Below are 14684 nucleotides of genomic sequence, written 5' to 3'. Positions count from 1 at the left end.
ATATCCCGCACTTGATAATCCCTCAATATAAAACAAAACCATACATGACTACTAACTAGTCCGAAGGCCGTTGGGCTCCTATTCGCCTCTGGAGGGTCGATCACCGTCAGCCCTGAACGCGCATCCCTTGAACAAAGATTGGAAATGCCTCATGAACCAACAGTATTGCCCCTTATCCCGTGGCTACTGTTACTATTATTATTCCCAGCTTACTTCCAGTCTTCAACGGCAGAGTATCGGCACGGAAGTCCGTTTCGATCGGATCTGAAAAAGCGGTCGAGATGCCGACGGTCTGGATTGGGTCCCGACCAGGGGGGGCAGAAGCCGGTGGGGCTCCTTCGGATTCCATCCGATGGGTGGCTATAGTTACTCCTTATATCTACCTTAACAGAGTACTTATGTACGGATCGAACGGAGAGTGCTTGCCTCACTTATCCTGAGGTAATTAACTTATATAATTATAGAATTCGCCTAGTCTATACCAATCTACCCAACCCGAGCCGAAACACAGAAAGCCCAACACAAAATAGCGCTCAAACTCGCGACCAAGTCTAACAGAAGAGCCAGCCTTGGGAATACAAGTTCACTATACATCTCATCTCTTATAAACTGGAAACTGGTCTGTTCGATGGAACAGCGGTATACGTACATCATGCAGTCATTGCCCGCGGATAGGGACGGAAGGGGCCCGAACAAGAATAAACAAAAGTCAGTCGTCATAAGCATCTCACCCGACAAGAGAGCTCCGGATAAATGCACATGGTCAGGGTGAAGATAAACATAAATCGGCTTCCGGTAAAACACCCCAAAGAGGTTGTGTAAGAAAGGAAGAAAAATGAAGAGAATAGAAAGAGAAAGAGAGAAAAAGGGAAACAAAGTATGAAGGAAAAACGAAACCAGCCCTTTCTCTTCCCCTTTGTTCGTGGATGAAACAATGGCTTCTCAATAATCTCAAGCCAATCCAGTTGGAAATGAGTTGCAGAGAACCTGATGACAACGCCAGCAACTTCTTAAATAGACGCCCCTTCTTTTCCTTCCATCTCCGTAGACAACCAGAGCGAAAGGGGGAATTTCAAACAGCAAAACAAAAAGCGGAAAATAATAATAAGTAAAATGAAGAAGATGAGAAGAGAAAAAGAGTATAGTAAAAACATGATAAAGAGCGCGCCACCTCGTCTATAATGCGTTTAGTTCTCGACTGCTTGGCAATAGAGTTGAATCTCTCCAACTTGGCCTCTGGAAAGCATGTCACGGTGTTGCTCCCGCCATTCCATAAACGCCAATTGGACGGCCTCGTCGCTGTCAATGGTGACGAAATCTCCATCCTCATCGCGGTAACGTAACCTGACCGACTTGCTACCTATGGATCGATTGGTAAACCGGGCCAATTTCGCATCCACTCGGTCTGTGAGGGAACGGAACATGATGTTGCTGGCAATCACTAGAGTAACGTAGTTATCATCGAAATTAACCTTCGCTTTAAGTTGGGTCGGCATGAGAGATTCCTCCTCTGGTTCTTGGCTCAGCGGGGATGTGGGCTGATCTGACACAGGCTGATTCATTCGAGATTCAGAGTACTGGGGCTCATGGAAATGCGTGGGTTGTCCATTGGGAACATTTCCATTTCGGCTAGGCAGCGTGGTATTGGTTGGTGAATTGGCTTGACTTCTATTAACAGGCGCTTCATGCTAGCCATATGAGCAGGGATCGGTGGAACGGGAACGTTGTCAACCGTCTGCATTGTGTGTGCGCCCATGTACCGACGCGATTCAGGGTTGTGGTGATGTATATCCGGGCTACTCGCAGAACGCATCCGCTGTGCCATGCCATTAGAAGTGCCAGACATAGGAGGTAGTGAAGGGCGCTGAGCGCCTCGCCCATTGGGTGCACCGCTGAAGTAGGGATTCGAGTTCGAGCCATCTCTAGAAACGCCACGAGATAATGCAGGAGCGGTATACCGATTGGGCTCTTCGTTCCATGTACTACCTGGAGTCGGCTGACGGCCGTACGAATAACCAGCAGTAGACTGCGAGCTTGACCTTGTGGATGGGGTTTCGGCAACAGGCGAAAAGTAAGAGTTAGTGTTTCGCTCGGCTGGCGACATACTACCACCAGGGAACTGTGTATGCACAGAAAGGTTCGGGTCTGGCATAGGGAAGCGAAACTTGTTTGACAGGGGCGGGCCAGAACCACCACTACCACCGGTTGCGGATCGCGTCCGGAGACTAGTGCTAGATGCATTCCGACTCATAGGAAATTCGGAGAAGAAGCCAGCCTCCTTAGTTGCCTGTTCATCGGCATCATGTTCAAGGTACGGATTGGGCATGTTCGCCATATTCCTCATGTACGTAAATTCTGTCTCAGATGTACCGGTATTCCGTGCGCTGCGGTGTTCTGCTTGAATTGCACGTTGATTATCAATGTCCCTGTACCATTTGCGCATGGCGTCTTCATTTTGGTAGCGTATGATAAAGTTGTCCACTACGCCTGGATCACCTTTCCAAAAGATTTGAATACGATAAGAACCTGTGAAACAGTGTCAACCCAGCACAAGTGTTGTTGAGAACCAAAGACAGCCCCGTACCTGGTTTCTGATAGCAAGCTATATCCGTCACGTTTGCCATGTAAATGCGACCCTTGAGCTGCAAGCGTGGTTTTCCTTTCACAGTAGCAGATGGCTTATCTTTACCGACCATCAATTTCGTTTTCTGTTTGTTCGGATTGATATCCTTGCAGCAAAGAAGGATGCGTTCGAAAAGGTAGATGTGATACTAGACGCGGAGGAAGTAAAAGTCAGCAATCATGTGCTCCACAGTGGAATCTTGTCTAATCTTAGCCCCCAAAGAGGTCTTTAATGTTACTTTCAGGCACGTAAGCTTGACCAGATGATGAGGAGCGTGGTGTTCTGATTTGTGGGTATGGATGTAGCCATCTTATCAGGCAGAAGAAGTCATAGTAGAGCAGCATGGGCAGGATTAATAGAGCTCGTGGGTCGGAAATATCAAAAGAGTGTCTGGGAGGGAACAAACCTCTCTTTCTGAATCCTTGCCATTGTCTCCCTTCAAAACAGTGAATGTACCGAAACGAAGCAAGTCACCAAACGATTCTATTTTAAGCGACTTCCAATCGTCTACTCGTTCGTCTAGCTCTGTGAATGCCGAAGCCAGGTGTTCTTTGTCAATAGCATCGTTTGCGGAATCAAGGACAGACTGAATGGAGTCGATGGCACGGGTAATGTCCGTCTGCAACTCGGGGTTTTCAGTCTGCTTACGAAGTTCCTGGAAAACAAATTTAGTACAGCGCTACCTACGATGGCTCTGAGGACGACATGAAGTACTTACGGAAAGCATCAAAGGATATTTAGTGAGCCGCTGGAAAGGCTTCACAAAGAACCCATTGAGTGTTGAGGGTTGGGCCACCATCTGCTTCAAGTCAACAGTCCTCGGAGCTGTATGGATTCTGTCCCATTCCTTCAGGCAGACTTCGTCGCAACGCATTTGGTTCGCGATAAACGGTTCATACTGCCGGAAAGCATCCTCGTGTTGGATAAACAACTCGCCCCAGTTTTGCCTCTCCTCCGGCAAGGCATAATGTTGCTCAATCCGAATTAAGAATCGTTGGGCGAAATCAAGGAGATTGTTCAAATTCAAAAAGATCTGATGGCTAGGGTCGCCGGTAAGAGCCCCTGTCTCCTCTAACTCTTTCTTCAGAGCTTGTAGATTTTGAAGATGGTGAACATAGTCGCGCTCCGTCTCCAACAACTCCTTAAGAATGTGCTCCCTCTTGGTAAGTTTCACAGTTCCTTTTTCCGGGGCGCGGGATGAGACATCGGACGTTCGTTTCAGCTGACCCTGCATTTCTAGAATGTCCAACACACGGTTCACCATTTTGATCACTTTGATAAAACCAGTTGTACTCTCGCCATACAAGTCGGTGATAAGGAAGCAGTCTTGTTGAGGAAAGCCCAACTCTTTCAGAGATGCCTGTAGGAATTTGAAGGTGGCAGCCTTGGGACGTTTTGCTTCGGGGACCTTTTCAGGATCGACCTCGAGGACCTCTTCAGGGCTTGAGGCGTTGTAGATGGTCAACAAGGGGTATCCTTCCCGGAGGCAATTCCATAGCGACGCCACAGGGTCGGTGTTTCCTTGGGCGAGATCCTCTTCATCCATCTCTCGTAAATGCGATTCGAATGTCGGGAGTTCTGCGAGGCGCTTTTTGAGATTGACGCAGCTTTGATAGATCGACTCACCGCCGCGGCGGTTGATGATATTGTCCTCGGCGATAGGACCGCTTGTCATGACTGCGGTCTCCGCCATTTCGACTGACGGTCGACTGGGACCGTGCGGGGAAACACCGACAGCTGTATGGGGAAGATGGTTCAAATCTGCGCAGCAGACCAACGAAGGAAGCGAGTGGACAGAGACGATAGATGTGGTTGTACAAGAATCACGTCGAGCATGGATTACAGACTGCGAGCCGGTGGACCGATGCGGGATGGATGGCGCAAGCGAGCAGCTAAGGAGTGAGTGGAGATAGTGGTACGTTAACTATCCCTAAAGCTGAGTCAAACGACGGTTCCGTGTCTCGACCTTCAGTAGGTTTGGTTTTAGAAAAACGGAAAAAAAAAAAAAGAATCAAATGTATAAATACCCTAGTCAAGGGGGATCGAGCGATTGTCTGTTCTTTTCTAAATTTTCTTTGGGGTTTCTTTTTTTGCTTTTTTTTTGACCTTCTTTTTTTTTTCACTCGAAGGTCAAAATTTCTGGCCCTTGCTGGCAACAGCCTCCAAAGACCGGGAAATTTGGGAGGGTTCAAAGATAGAAAGGGTGAGTGTGGGGTTTGCCGCTGCAACCAGGCAAGCGTAATAGAAAATCAGAAGGAAAGGATCAAGAACCGTCTTCTGGTGTAAGGCTTGTAGTTAAATAGTAAAAAAAATGGGAAACAGTCAACAAGGAGTGCAAGGCGCAGAGGAGAGAGAGGCAAAAAAGAAAGAAAGAACCATCAAGATCGATCAGTATGAAGGATGGCAAGAGAAAGGAGACATAGGAGGGAGGAAGAAGAGGGAGCGAACGAGCGAGAAAGAGAGTGAGAGTCCAGGCCACCAGCCAGTAAAGAAGTGATGTAGTTCACTTGCTAGATCGGGGTAGCGCGCGTCAGGCTCCTTAACTTGGCTGGTGAATGTTCAATTGGTTCAGTGGTTGAAAGGGGGCATAAGGGGAGAGAGAGGGGGGGCACAAGAGATGGTGGAGTGGAGGGGCCTAAGGGCATCTGAACTTACTACTACAAGTACTAAGTACTAACTAGTAGTACTCCGTAGTATTATTTCCCTCTACTGTAGTCTAGTGCCCAAGTCAGTTAGTCTGCTGTACGACGGGAAGTATGTATGTTGTTGTATCTACTGGGAATGTATGTACAGGATGAAGTATACTGCATAACTTCCAACAGTAGTTGTTAGGTTTAGCACATATTTCAACCTCTTCCTGACCGGTAGGATCCTTGTTCACATACATAAAGCACATTAATAATAGAACAGGGGGGCTAAATATGACCTTGAGGTCTTATCAGCCCCCTGGAATGGAAAGAAATCATTGGTATGGTGGGTGAATTTCAAACTTGAGACCACTGCAAAAGCCGGGGTTGGGTTAACAACCCCATTCCTTGACTGAAATCTTCCCAGGTTTCCAAATGACCGACAGTAGTGGCTGGGGGCATGGATATCGGATGCACATCAGGTTGCATGAAGACTCATCTCTTACATGAAGTGTTTGAGATTTTGACTAGTCTGAACTAGCGCGATAATTAGGCACGGGTCATATTATGATTTCCCCTGCTGAAGTATCAACCACTTTTGGGTCCATTTATTATGAAGTGGGGGTTCAGTCAGTAAACAAGACTTTCTATAGCCGCTGTCATCAGAAGTTGTTCAACCCTGGTATGATAATACTACACCTCCAACAGGATGTCTTCTTCCTCCTTTTGTTTTTGTTTTTAAATATTTATTTGCCTATTTTTCTTTAATTTTCAAATTCGTTTTTATATAAAAAAAAATTGAATGAATAGATAATAGTAATTATAAATGTATAATCTTCCTCAACCCCTGCAGAATGGGGCAAGGAAGGGGACGTCGGGGCGAGATGAAGGAATATAAATAGAATAAAATAAAATTGAATGATTATACCTTTTGTTCAGCCCTAACCTATTGGAAAGCCTATCTTTCAGACCCAACTAGAATATTCATGTGAACCACCAGACAAGTTAGTAGCACCTCTACCTTTTACAATTGACTATACATCACAGGAAAATTCAGTACTGAGCTAAAAATGCCAACAAACAACAGTAAACCCGATAGAAACCCCGTTGGTTCCCAGGCCTATGGAGTACTATCAGAATGATGGCGTGGATGTCTCAAGAGTTAAATTGATCTTCTTCACTTCTGACAGTGGCTTATTTCTACCAAAAGAGCAGTTTTTGGGTGCTGTTTACCCTTATGAGACCATAACAGTCTATCTGACTCAAGCTATATATATACAGCAAGCAATAGCAACCAGAGTGATATCGTCCCTCACCCGCCAGGTGTGAGTGTTAGTAGAAAGTAGGATATGAGGTTGGTCGGGACAGGTGCTCTTCAGACAAAGTAGAACACCTATTCAATAAATCTAGCCTTGCAGGAACATGTGGCCGTGAGCCGGACAGGTTTGGACACCAAGGGGCAGTTAGACTACTACCCAGTTATCTCCTCATATAGTAAATAGGTAGGTATACAGGTATCATATGTAGTCATTAATTGATTGCTTGGTTTAGCTGTTGCTGACTCAGCCCTATACATTCCTTGGGTTTCTCCAGATAATCCGGATGGAACCTGGGACAAGCACATTGTAACCGTTGCTTGCTATTTCTTTCTTGTTTTAATCTATACTACACAATACTATATCCCCTATGCTCTCGTCAGCAACTCCAGAAAGGGTATACACACTACGGGGTAGTCTCAGGGAACTTAGCTGTTTCAAGTAATGATAGTCTACTCCGTAACGGAGCTCTACGTCGGCTATGGATCAAAATGAGATTGCGCCATGGCTCCTACACAACCAATCCACAAGGTTATGTGGAACAAAGAAGGTCGTCAAATCGAAATTCTTTTACAGATTGCTCTCGAACCATTCTTGACAGCTGACAATGGTACCAAAGTAATCGAGTCCAACTCTCGGCTAAAGTCGAACAAGCAATGGCCGACAAAATCGGACCTGTGAAAGGGCTTAGGACATACTAGTGTATCATCAAGGAGGACGATGAGGGTGATATCCTCAAATCTAGCAAGTTCTCACTGCTACAAGAAAGCATGCAAGTTGTATTACTGGATGCTTGAACCCTTGGCCCGGGTTCTGAGAGGCTTGGCTGTGACATATATGTTCAGGTTCAGGTTCCTCGGTGTAAGTAGCTGCAGTGTTGAAGGGATACCGCTGCACGTCACTGGGGGGAAAGTCTGAAGTAGTACGTGTATCTATAATCAGGATAATACTGACCAGAGAGGTTACCTGGATGTTCTAGATACAGTACAGCGGTACAGAAAGTGGAGGATTATCTTGCTTAAGTGAGGAAGAGGATACTAGTATGTATGTAATGTTTGCTTCCTTCCTGGCTTGGTAAACACTACTACCCCGGCGGTACGCAAAGAAAACTAAAAATCTGACGTGACCCGTACCGTACTTGGAAGAAACAAACAACAACCTGTGTAAGTCTGACTAAACCCGGTTGGGTATCGATAGTCAGTCATCTATCAATCCACCACCAACGCTCTCTGACGACAGTCCTTCCTCAATATGGCGTTCAATCACCGTCTTTAAGGCCCTTCAATGCTGAGCTGCGATATAAATATCGTCCATGCTTGTTCTTGAACGCGTGAAGCGGTCTACTTACAGGGACACAGGCAGTCCGATATTCTTTTGTTTTGCTGCCAAGTAAGAAGACAAACATCAGCTAAGCTTCGCGCCGACTGAGCTGAGGCTTGGGCCAACCCCCGTGTCAGTTGAGCAACAAAGGTGGATCTGACTGCTGCATCTCGACTCTCTTGTTACAGTGACGAAAGAACTCATGGCTGGGGAGACTACCGCCCCCAATTATTCCCCCGACCTCACCGCCCCCTCATTATCTGCACCTTACAGACTAGACGAGGGTTACTCAGACGAGACCAGAAGTCAGGTGGACAAGGAACTTGCGGAGCTGCCCTCGGATGATGTGATGCCTCTTCCCGATTGGCTTCTAGCTAATAGCGAAGAATATAGCTGGTGCGTTGAACTTTCCCGCCAGCCAGCGCCGTTTGCGTGTTTGGACGGCCAGGCTGATGACTTCTGCCTTTTGTTTGTGGGGCGTTTATGCTTACGATTCATTATGTATAGAGATTGCCTACAGTTTATTACGCACACTACCCACTTCTACCGTGGCCGCAGTTGTCGACCGCCTTGCGCCTGTGTTGCACATGGATCCCGTTGTCAAACTACCCCCCGAGATCACCTCCGAGATCTTCTCCTACCTTGACCCTAAGACTCTCTTGACAGCTTTATTGGCATCTCGCGCCTGGCGGGACCGTATAATTGACTCGGGTCTGTGGCGAGGGAAATACATCGATGAAGGCTGGCGCGTCGATATCGATGCAATCCGTTCATTCGAGGAAAGGCAATCCAAACTTTCGTCCCCTTGTCTTCGTAAATCCCGATTAAGGAACGCCGATACAGATATCGGAGAACCGAAGAATAAGAAACGAGTACCTCCAAGCTGGTTAGACTCGCGAACGACGGGATATGTGGGCAGTTACATAATCGGGCGGCAAGATGGACAACAAACCTCTACGGAGGCTGACACTGAGGGTGACCATCTCATGAGCGATGTCGCAAATGACCAGAGCGAGTCAACTTCCTCTGGGCACCAGTTAGACTCGAACAACATTCGAGAGACTCAGACAGACCTCTCTCGCACCACGCATGGACCCACGCCCTCATCAGTTCACTCGTCCCCAAAATCATCTATTTTGCTACGGATGCCTAACGGTGGTGCTAGAATTAACTGGCTTCATCTCTATAAGCAACGTAGACGCTTGGAAGAGAATTGGAATAGAGGTCGCCTTACGAAATTCCAGATTCCCCACCCTGAGCACTTGGCGGAGTGCCACAAAGAGTGTATTTATTCAATCCAATTTTGGGGGAATTGGCTGGTGAGTGGTAGTCGAGATAGGACTGTCCGAGTTTGGAACATAGATACGCAGAGACTGCGTTATCGTCCTCTTGTGGGCCACTCCAAATCGGTGCTCTGTCTCCAATTCGATCCTCGACCTTCTGAAGACATTATTATGACTGGGAGTAGCGACAAGAGCGTCATTATATGGCGGTTTTCCACCGGTGAGAAACTCAAAGAGATTGCACCGGCGCATCAGGACTCCGTGTTAAACCTCAGATTCGATGAGCGTTATCTTGTTACATGTTCCAAAGATAGGCTGATAAAGGTTTGGAATCGGCGTGAGCTCATGCCCGGTGACAAGGACTATCCTGTGATCCATCATGGGTCTGGGGCTATATTTCCAGCGCACATCGTTGATATAAATGAGCTTCCTTCCCCTATTACAGAAACCGAGCTAGCCAAACGTCACATACGCAGCCTAGCTCCGTATTCTCACTTGATGACAATCGCAGGGCACGGGGCTGCAGTTAATGCTATCCAGATAAGCGAAGATGAGATTATTTCCGCCTCAGGTGACCGGTTAATCAAGATCTGGAACATCCGCAGTGGTATCTGCAAGAAGACCCTTGTGGGCCATGAGAAAGGTATCGCATGCGTCCAGTTTGATGGCCGGCGTATCATCAGCGGAAGCAACGATGACTCCGTTCGTATCTTCGATCACAGCTCGGGTGCGGAGGTTGCTTGTTTATCTGGTCATGCCGACTTAGTAAGGACCGTCCAAGCCGGCTTTGGTGACCCACCAGGAGCCGAAGAGGCTATGAAGTTGGAAGCTCTGGCCGTTGATAGCGAGTTCCTCGATGCTCGGCGCTCCGATGAAGCTGTAGATTATGGACCAAGGGCTCTTAGGCGTGCCGGCCACCGCCAGAACACGGCCGGTTCCAGAAACCCAAAGGACATTAAGGCTTTGGGTGCCCATATCCCACCGGGAGGAGGCGGAAGTAAATGGGCTAGGATTGTTTCGGGTTCCTATGACGAATTAGTGCTTGTTTGGAAGAAGGACAGAGATGGCGCCTGGGTCGTCGGCCAACCACTGTCTCACGTGAAAACTTTGAAGCAAATCAATGGAGAGGATACTGATGATGAAACTCCTCCTCCTCGTGGACCACGGAACGCCTTTGCCCAGCAAGCTCAGAGAAATCGACCTACCAACCCGGGTGCCGTCCCAGCAACAAACCAGCCTTTCAACCCTCAGCTTCAACAGCACCCACCAGTTGTGCAGGCCCCAGGAGCGGCGCTTCACCATCACCATCATCACGCAGCGCGGAACCAACAAGCCCGTGGAAATAACAATAATAACAATAACAACAACAATGGCAACAATCCGCCATCCTCTAGGGTCTTTAAGGTCCAATTCGACGCGCGGAAAATTGTCTGTGCCACACAGGACCCAAGGATAGTGGTATGGGACTTTGCAGACAACGACGAAGAGATAAAAGAAGCTTCTCAGTTCTTCACGGGGCTTTAATAATTCACTTCGTTTTTTTTAAGGACTTCTGCATATACCGCTACCGACATCATGTCGGTCTTGTCGCTTTCATTCTCCATTCTATATTAGCATCCTTTCTCTTTCTTCTCCCATTCTTCTTGGTCTTTATTTAGCCCAATTGGATATTGTTGCCGATGTTCAGTATTGTATGTGAATATTAGGGTCTACGATCTCTTCGGAAATTTTCTGAACTCATCATGGGCGTCATATGGAATGTCTTTGAACTCATGGTTTATTCTCTAACGCCTATCGTTTCCGAGCATTATTGCATTGAGGAGTAACGGAGTTGACCGGTTCATGTCTTTGCAGTATCAGGTATGGAAACTCGTATGATTAGCCTTCAAGCCATGGGTTCCTTAGTTAAGAATATAGTAAAAAGGTGGCGTAGAAGCCTCCTTTTCTTTCATCGAATGAACACGATCAACCACGGCTCTCTAAAGGGCTACCTCATGAAGAAGAGTAACAATAGTGGATCCTGATGAATACAGACCAGCGTAATCCAATATCCGCAAGGTTTTTTATGGCAGTGAAAAAAGATTCCCGAGTGAACCATGTGGTTCATACAACGCCTGATATCCAAAACCGCAAATCGTGTCAGCGTTTAAAGAGGCTCCTGGGTCTGTTCTAACCATGTGGAGGATCCATAATTACGAGAGGAGATAAAAGCTCGAAACGACGTCCACATGTTTGAGCAGTAATGCCCAAACTCCTGCGCCGTGCCCTTCCTGTCATGCGAATGAGTCGTGCTGTCGTACGAGACCCGGCTCCTTGCAGTAGCATATGTGTCATCAGAAGTAGTGTTCACACATACAATAGTATCCTGTTCATTTCTGCCTCCCACACAACAGCAAAAATAAGAGTTAACAATGTTTGAGGCCTGTAACCAACGGCCATGTTGCCCCTCAAGCATGACACATCCTTCATGGATAGAAGGTTCCGCTGTTGATCGTGTTTGTGTGAGGGAGCAACCGGAGGGTTCGGAAGCTAGTATAGCAGGCATGTCCACCACCAAAGTCCTCCTAGCCCCTGGTTCTAAGGCGTGTCTGTCCGCGGGGTTAGAGGTTGTTGTTGCTGATTGAGTAGTCACCGAGCAGCTCGGCCCGGGTGAGATACTGCTTGATATGTATTGTGGACGAGGAACTGGTAAGTGGTTTCCTGGGCGAGTTGAGTTCTGCCGTTTGATATGGGAGTAATGCTCTGTGTCTGATGGCCGAGTTTGAACAGCGGCATCACCACCATCACCACCCTCGTCAATGCCACCACACTGAGCCATAGAAAGGTTCCTTCGATGGAATGGATGGTCGTGTAATCTACCATTCGCACCGACTCCATGAGCACTATGCCTATGGGGGAAGCGCCCTTGGACCACAGTGCTATCAACTGGCCTCACAACAGCGCATCCTCGCCTATTAGGCCGAAAGGCAGAGGATGAGGAGATACCAAAGAATCTTCGAAGTGACTCTCCGTAGGATTCGACTCTATTACCATCAGCAGCATTACTACAACGGCCACGTTGCTGGGATTGCCCATTGCCAGGTGCTAAATGGACAGGAAATCGCGCAGAGGAACGGACAGCCTCTTCGCTGCCAAAAGATGGAAGTCCCGGAGGTGTGGGCATCCTTACCGGTGGTGGGTACGTGGGTAGAATAGGACTCGCAGGGGACGCTACACTTCCCAGCCACATGGAAGCTTTCACGTTTGCATCTGCATCATTGACACTTGCCGTTTTGTGGTGTCGCCGTTGGTCGAACCGGTCTTCTGGCGACTCTGGAATTGGCACGCTTACTCGTTGTCGGTCATTTTTCGGCGACAATATATGGCATTGGGATGTATTTGGCTTTGATAGATTACCTGCCGTGTACTCGGACATGGGAGCGACAAACATTGCCATGTTTGCTGCCATTCTGCTATTCAGAGTACAACTCGACCTAGGCACAAGGTCTTCCAACCCCGAGCTTGCCCTTGCGGCATTGTATATCGAGCTTGCATCGCTTAGACTCGACCCAGATGACTCTCTGGTCGAGGCTGGGTGGGATATCGCTCTGTTTTGCCGCGGGACAGAGTCCGGGGTGGTTAAAGGAGAGCGACATCGCAGATCCATTCTGAGGCGTGACAGATCTGAGAACTGGCATAGGATTAGTCGAAGTGTAGTCAACGAAGGGCGCATATTGACCTATGAGCACGGAGTTCGAAATGTCACCGTACTTTCCAACCTTGCTAAGAATCCAATTGAGAAAGAGCAGCAATGAAGTGAATTGGAGGGAAAGAACTACCTTTGGTCGTCAGATAGAGACAAGCCGAAATTATCGCTCCAAACATTAGTGGTAAATATGTGCCGAAGTAAGTATTTCTGTGGCCCTTTAGATTCCGCACCATAGGATGTACGAGCATCGTTGAATATGAGGAACTGCTTCTGACAAAACCAAGAATTGCGATGAATCGTAGGATAGTCACCAAGTCCATTGTGCGCACTTCGAAGAGTAGATATACATTTAACAAGTCCCTTAGAATATAAACAACATGCGGGATCATAAATGGTCCAATATATACCCAGAATTAATAAACATTAATATGTACGATGAAGAGAATATCAGTAAGATGAAGTGACCTCAACTGAAATAATTGGGTGGCTTGAGAATTAACAAGGAGAAGTTTAGGATATCATCATCATCGTCATAAAGCCGTGACGGTCTGATTCGGGCCAGCTTTGCTGGCTTGCTCCCTTTTCAGATTCCTGAGCAAGGCCTCCAGCCTTCGGCGTTCTTCTTGCTCCGCCTGTACTCAAGTCAGCCCGAGGACCTTGCTAGAGAGGATAACGGTGTACTCACCTTCAGTATCTTCATATTTTCAGTCCGCGTGTCACGCATCATCTTCTTGAACTCGTTCTTCAGCACCATGGTTGATGTGGTCTCGTACGTAGTTCCATCTCGTCCCATCGACGCTGAGTGCATGCCCATCCAAGTGATCCGCTCTTCATTCAATTGCGTCTCCAGTTGCTCACAGCGATCCCGAAGCGCGTCAATGAGGCTCTCGAACTTCTCGCGTTCTTTTTCAAATTCGATACTAGCTTTGGTCATGACTTCATAGTCATCAATCGTCTCACGCAGCTCCTTCTCTAATGTCTCTACACGCCGCTGTGTGTCGCTGTTTGCAGGCTTACCAGCCTTGAAAGTTGCAAGCTCCTGCGCCAGCTCGATATTACGGGTGGTCAACACCTCGAGCTCTTTTTGAAGGACGGGGTCGACAGCGGCTGCCCGTTGAGACCGGCTACCATAAGCACCATCGAGCTCAGCCTGGGCCATTGTAAGCTCAGTTCGAACCCTCACAACTTCGCCTTCGAGCTCGGTTAATTCCGCTTGCAAGCGTGCCGCATTCTCCTCAGCTTCTGCCCGAGTTTTGGTTGCCTCGCTGAGCTGAGACTCCACGTCGGTGCGTATTTGTTCTATCAAGGTTTGCAACCGAGTAACTTCATCCTCGGCCTGTGTGCGCGAGTCCGTGGCTTCCTTCAGCCGGGCGTCAGTTTCAGTACGGATTTGCTGGATACTCTCCTCCAGACTCGAGATCTGTTTTGCTGATCGCTCACGGGATTCCGTGACCTCCTCTGCCTTTACATCGACCTCGCCACGAAGGTGATCGATCACAGTTCGTAAGCGCGCGATCTCGCTATCTGCTTCGGAGCGCACCGCAGACAGTTGCTCTGTGTGACCGTTGGACTCGGATCGAATCTGTTCGAGTTGAGATTCTAAACGGGCAACTTCGGTCTCGGCACGGACGCGTGCCTCATGGGCTTCCGCTTGAGTCGCATTTTCTTGTTGAAGTTCTTGCATGATGGCCTGCAAGCGGGTGTTTTCAGCTTCAGCGCGAAGGCGTGCTTCATGAGTCTCGGTGTGAGCATCTTTCTCGCGCTGGTGCTCTTGGATGACGGTTTGCAAACGTGCGATTTCAGCTTCAGCGTGAAGGCGTGCTTCAT

General features: G+C 48.0%; 3 protein-coding genes across 3 annotated transcripts; 1 reads left to right on the top strand and 2 right to left on the bottom strand.

The window, feature by feature from the left end:
• Positions 1–1187: 1187 nt before the first annotated feature.
• Positions 1188–4316, bottom strand: ABOM_011561 (Rho family guanine nucleotide exchange factor CDC24; the record flags this gene model as incomplete). Its single annotated transcript, XM_022538689.1, has 5 exons — positions 1188–1510; positions 1579–2526; positions 2585–2771; positions 3030–3278; positions 3342–4316. The coding sequence occupies 5 exons, from the start codon at positions 4314–4316 to the stop codon at positions 1188–1190; spliced, it is 2682 nt and encodes an 893-aa protein (XP_022384152.1).
• Positions 4317–8088: 3772 nt separating this feature from the next.
• Positions 8089–10693, top strand: ABOM_011560 (F-box and WD domain protein; the record flags this gene model as incomplete). Its single annotated transcript, XM_022538688.1, has 2 exons — positions 8089–8282; positions 8335–10693. 2 exons carry the CDS (start codon positions 8089–8091, stop codon positions 10691–10693), a joined length of 2553 nt encoding a protein of 850 aa, XP_022384151.1.
• A 2694-nt stretch (positions 10694–13387) lies between these two features.
• ABOM_011559 (involucrin repeat protein) lies at positions 13388–14684 on the bottom strand (the record flags this gene model as incomplete). Its single annotated transcript, XM_022538687.1, has 2 exons — positions 13388–13489; positions 13543–14684. Coding segments are annotated over 2 exons (1244 nt in total), but the record flags the coding sequence as incomplete, so codon positions are not given.

The sequence above is a fragment of the Aspergillus bombycis genome (genome assembly GCF_001792695.1).
Source record: "Aspergillus bombycis strain NRRL26010 chromosome Unknown contig00144, whole genome shotgun sequence".
Lineage (NCBI taxonomy): Eukaryota > Fungi > Ascomycota > Eurotiomycetes > Eurotiales > Aspergillaceae > Aspergillus > Aspergillus bombycis.
Note: the sequence above shows the minus strand (reverse complement) of the source record. Positions and strands in the feature narration are given on the sequence as shown.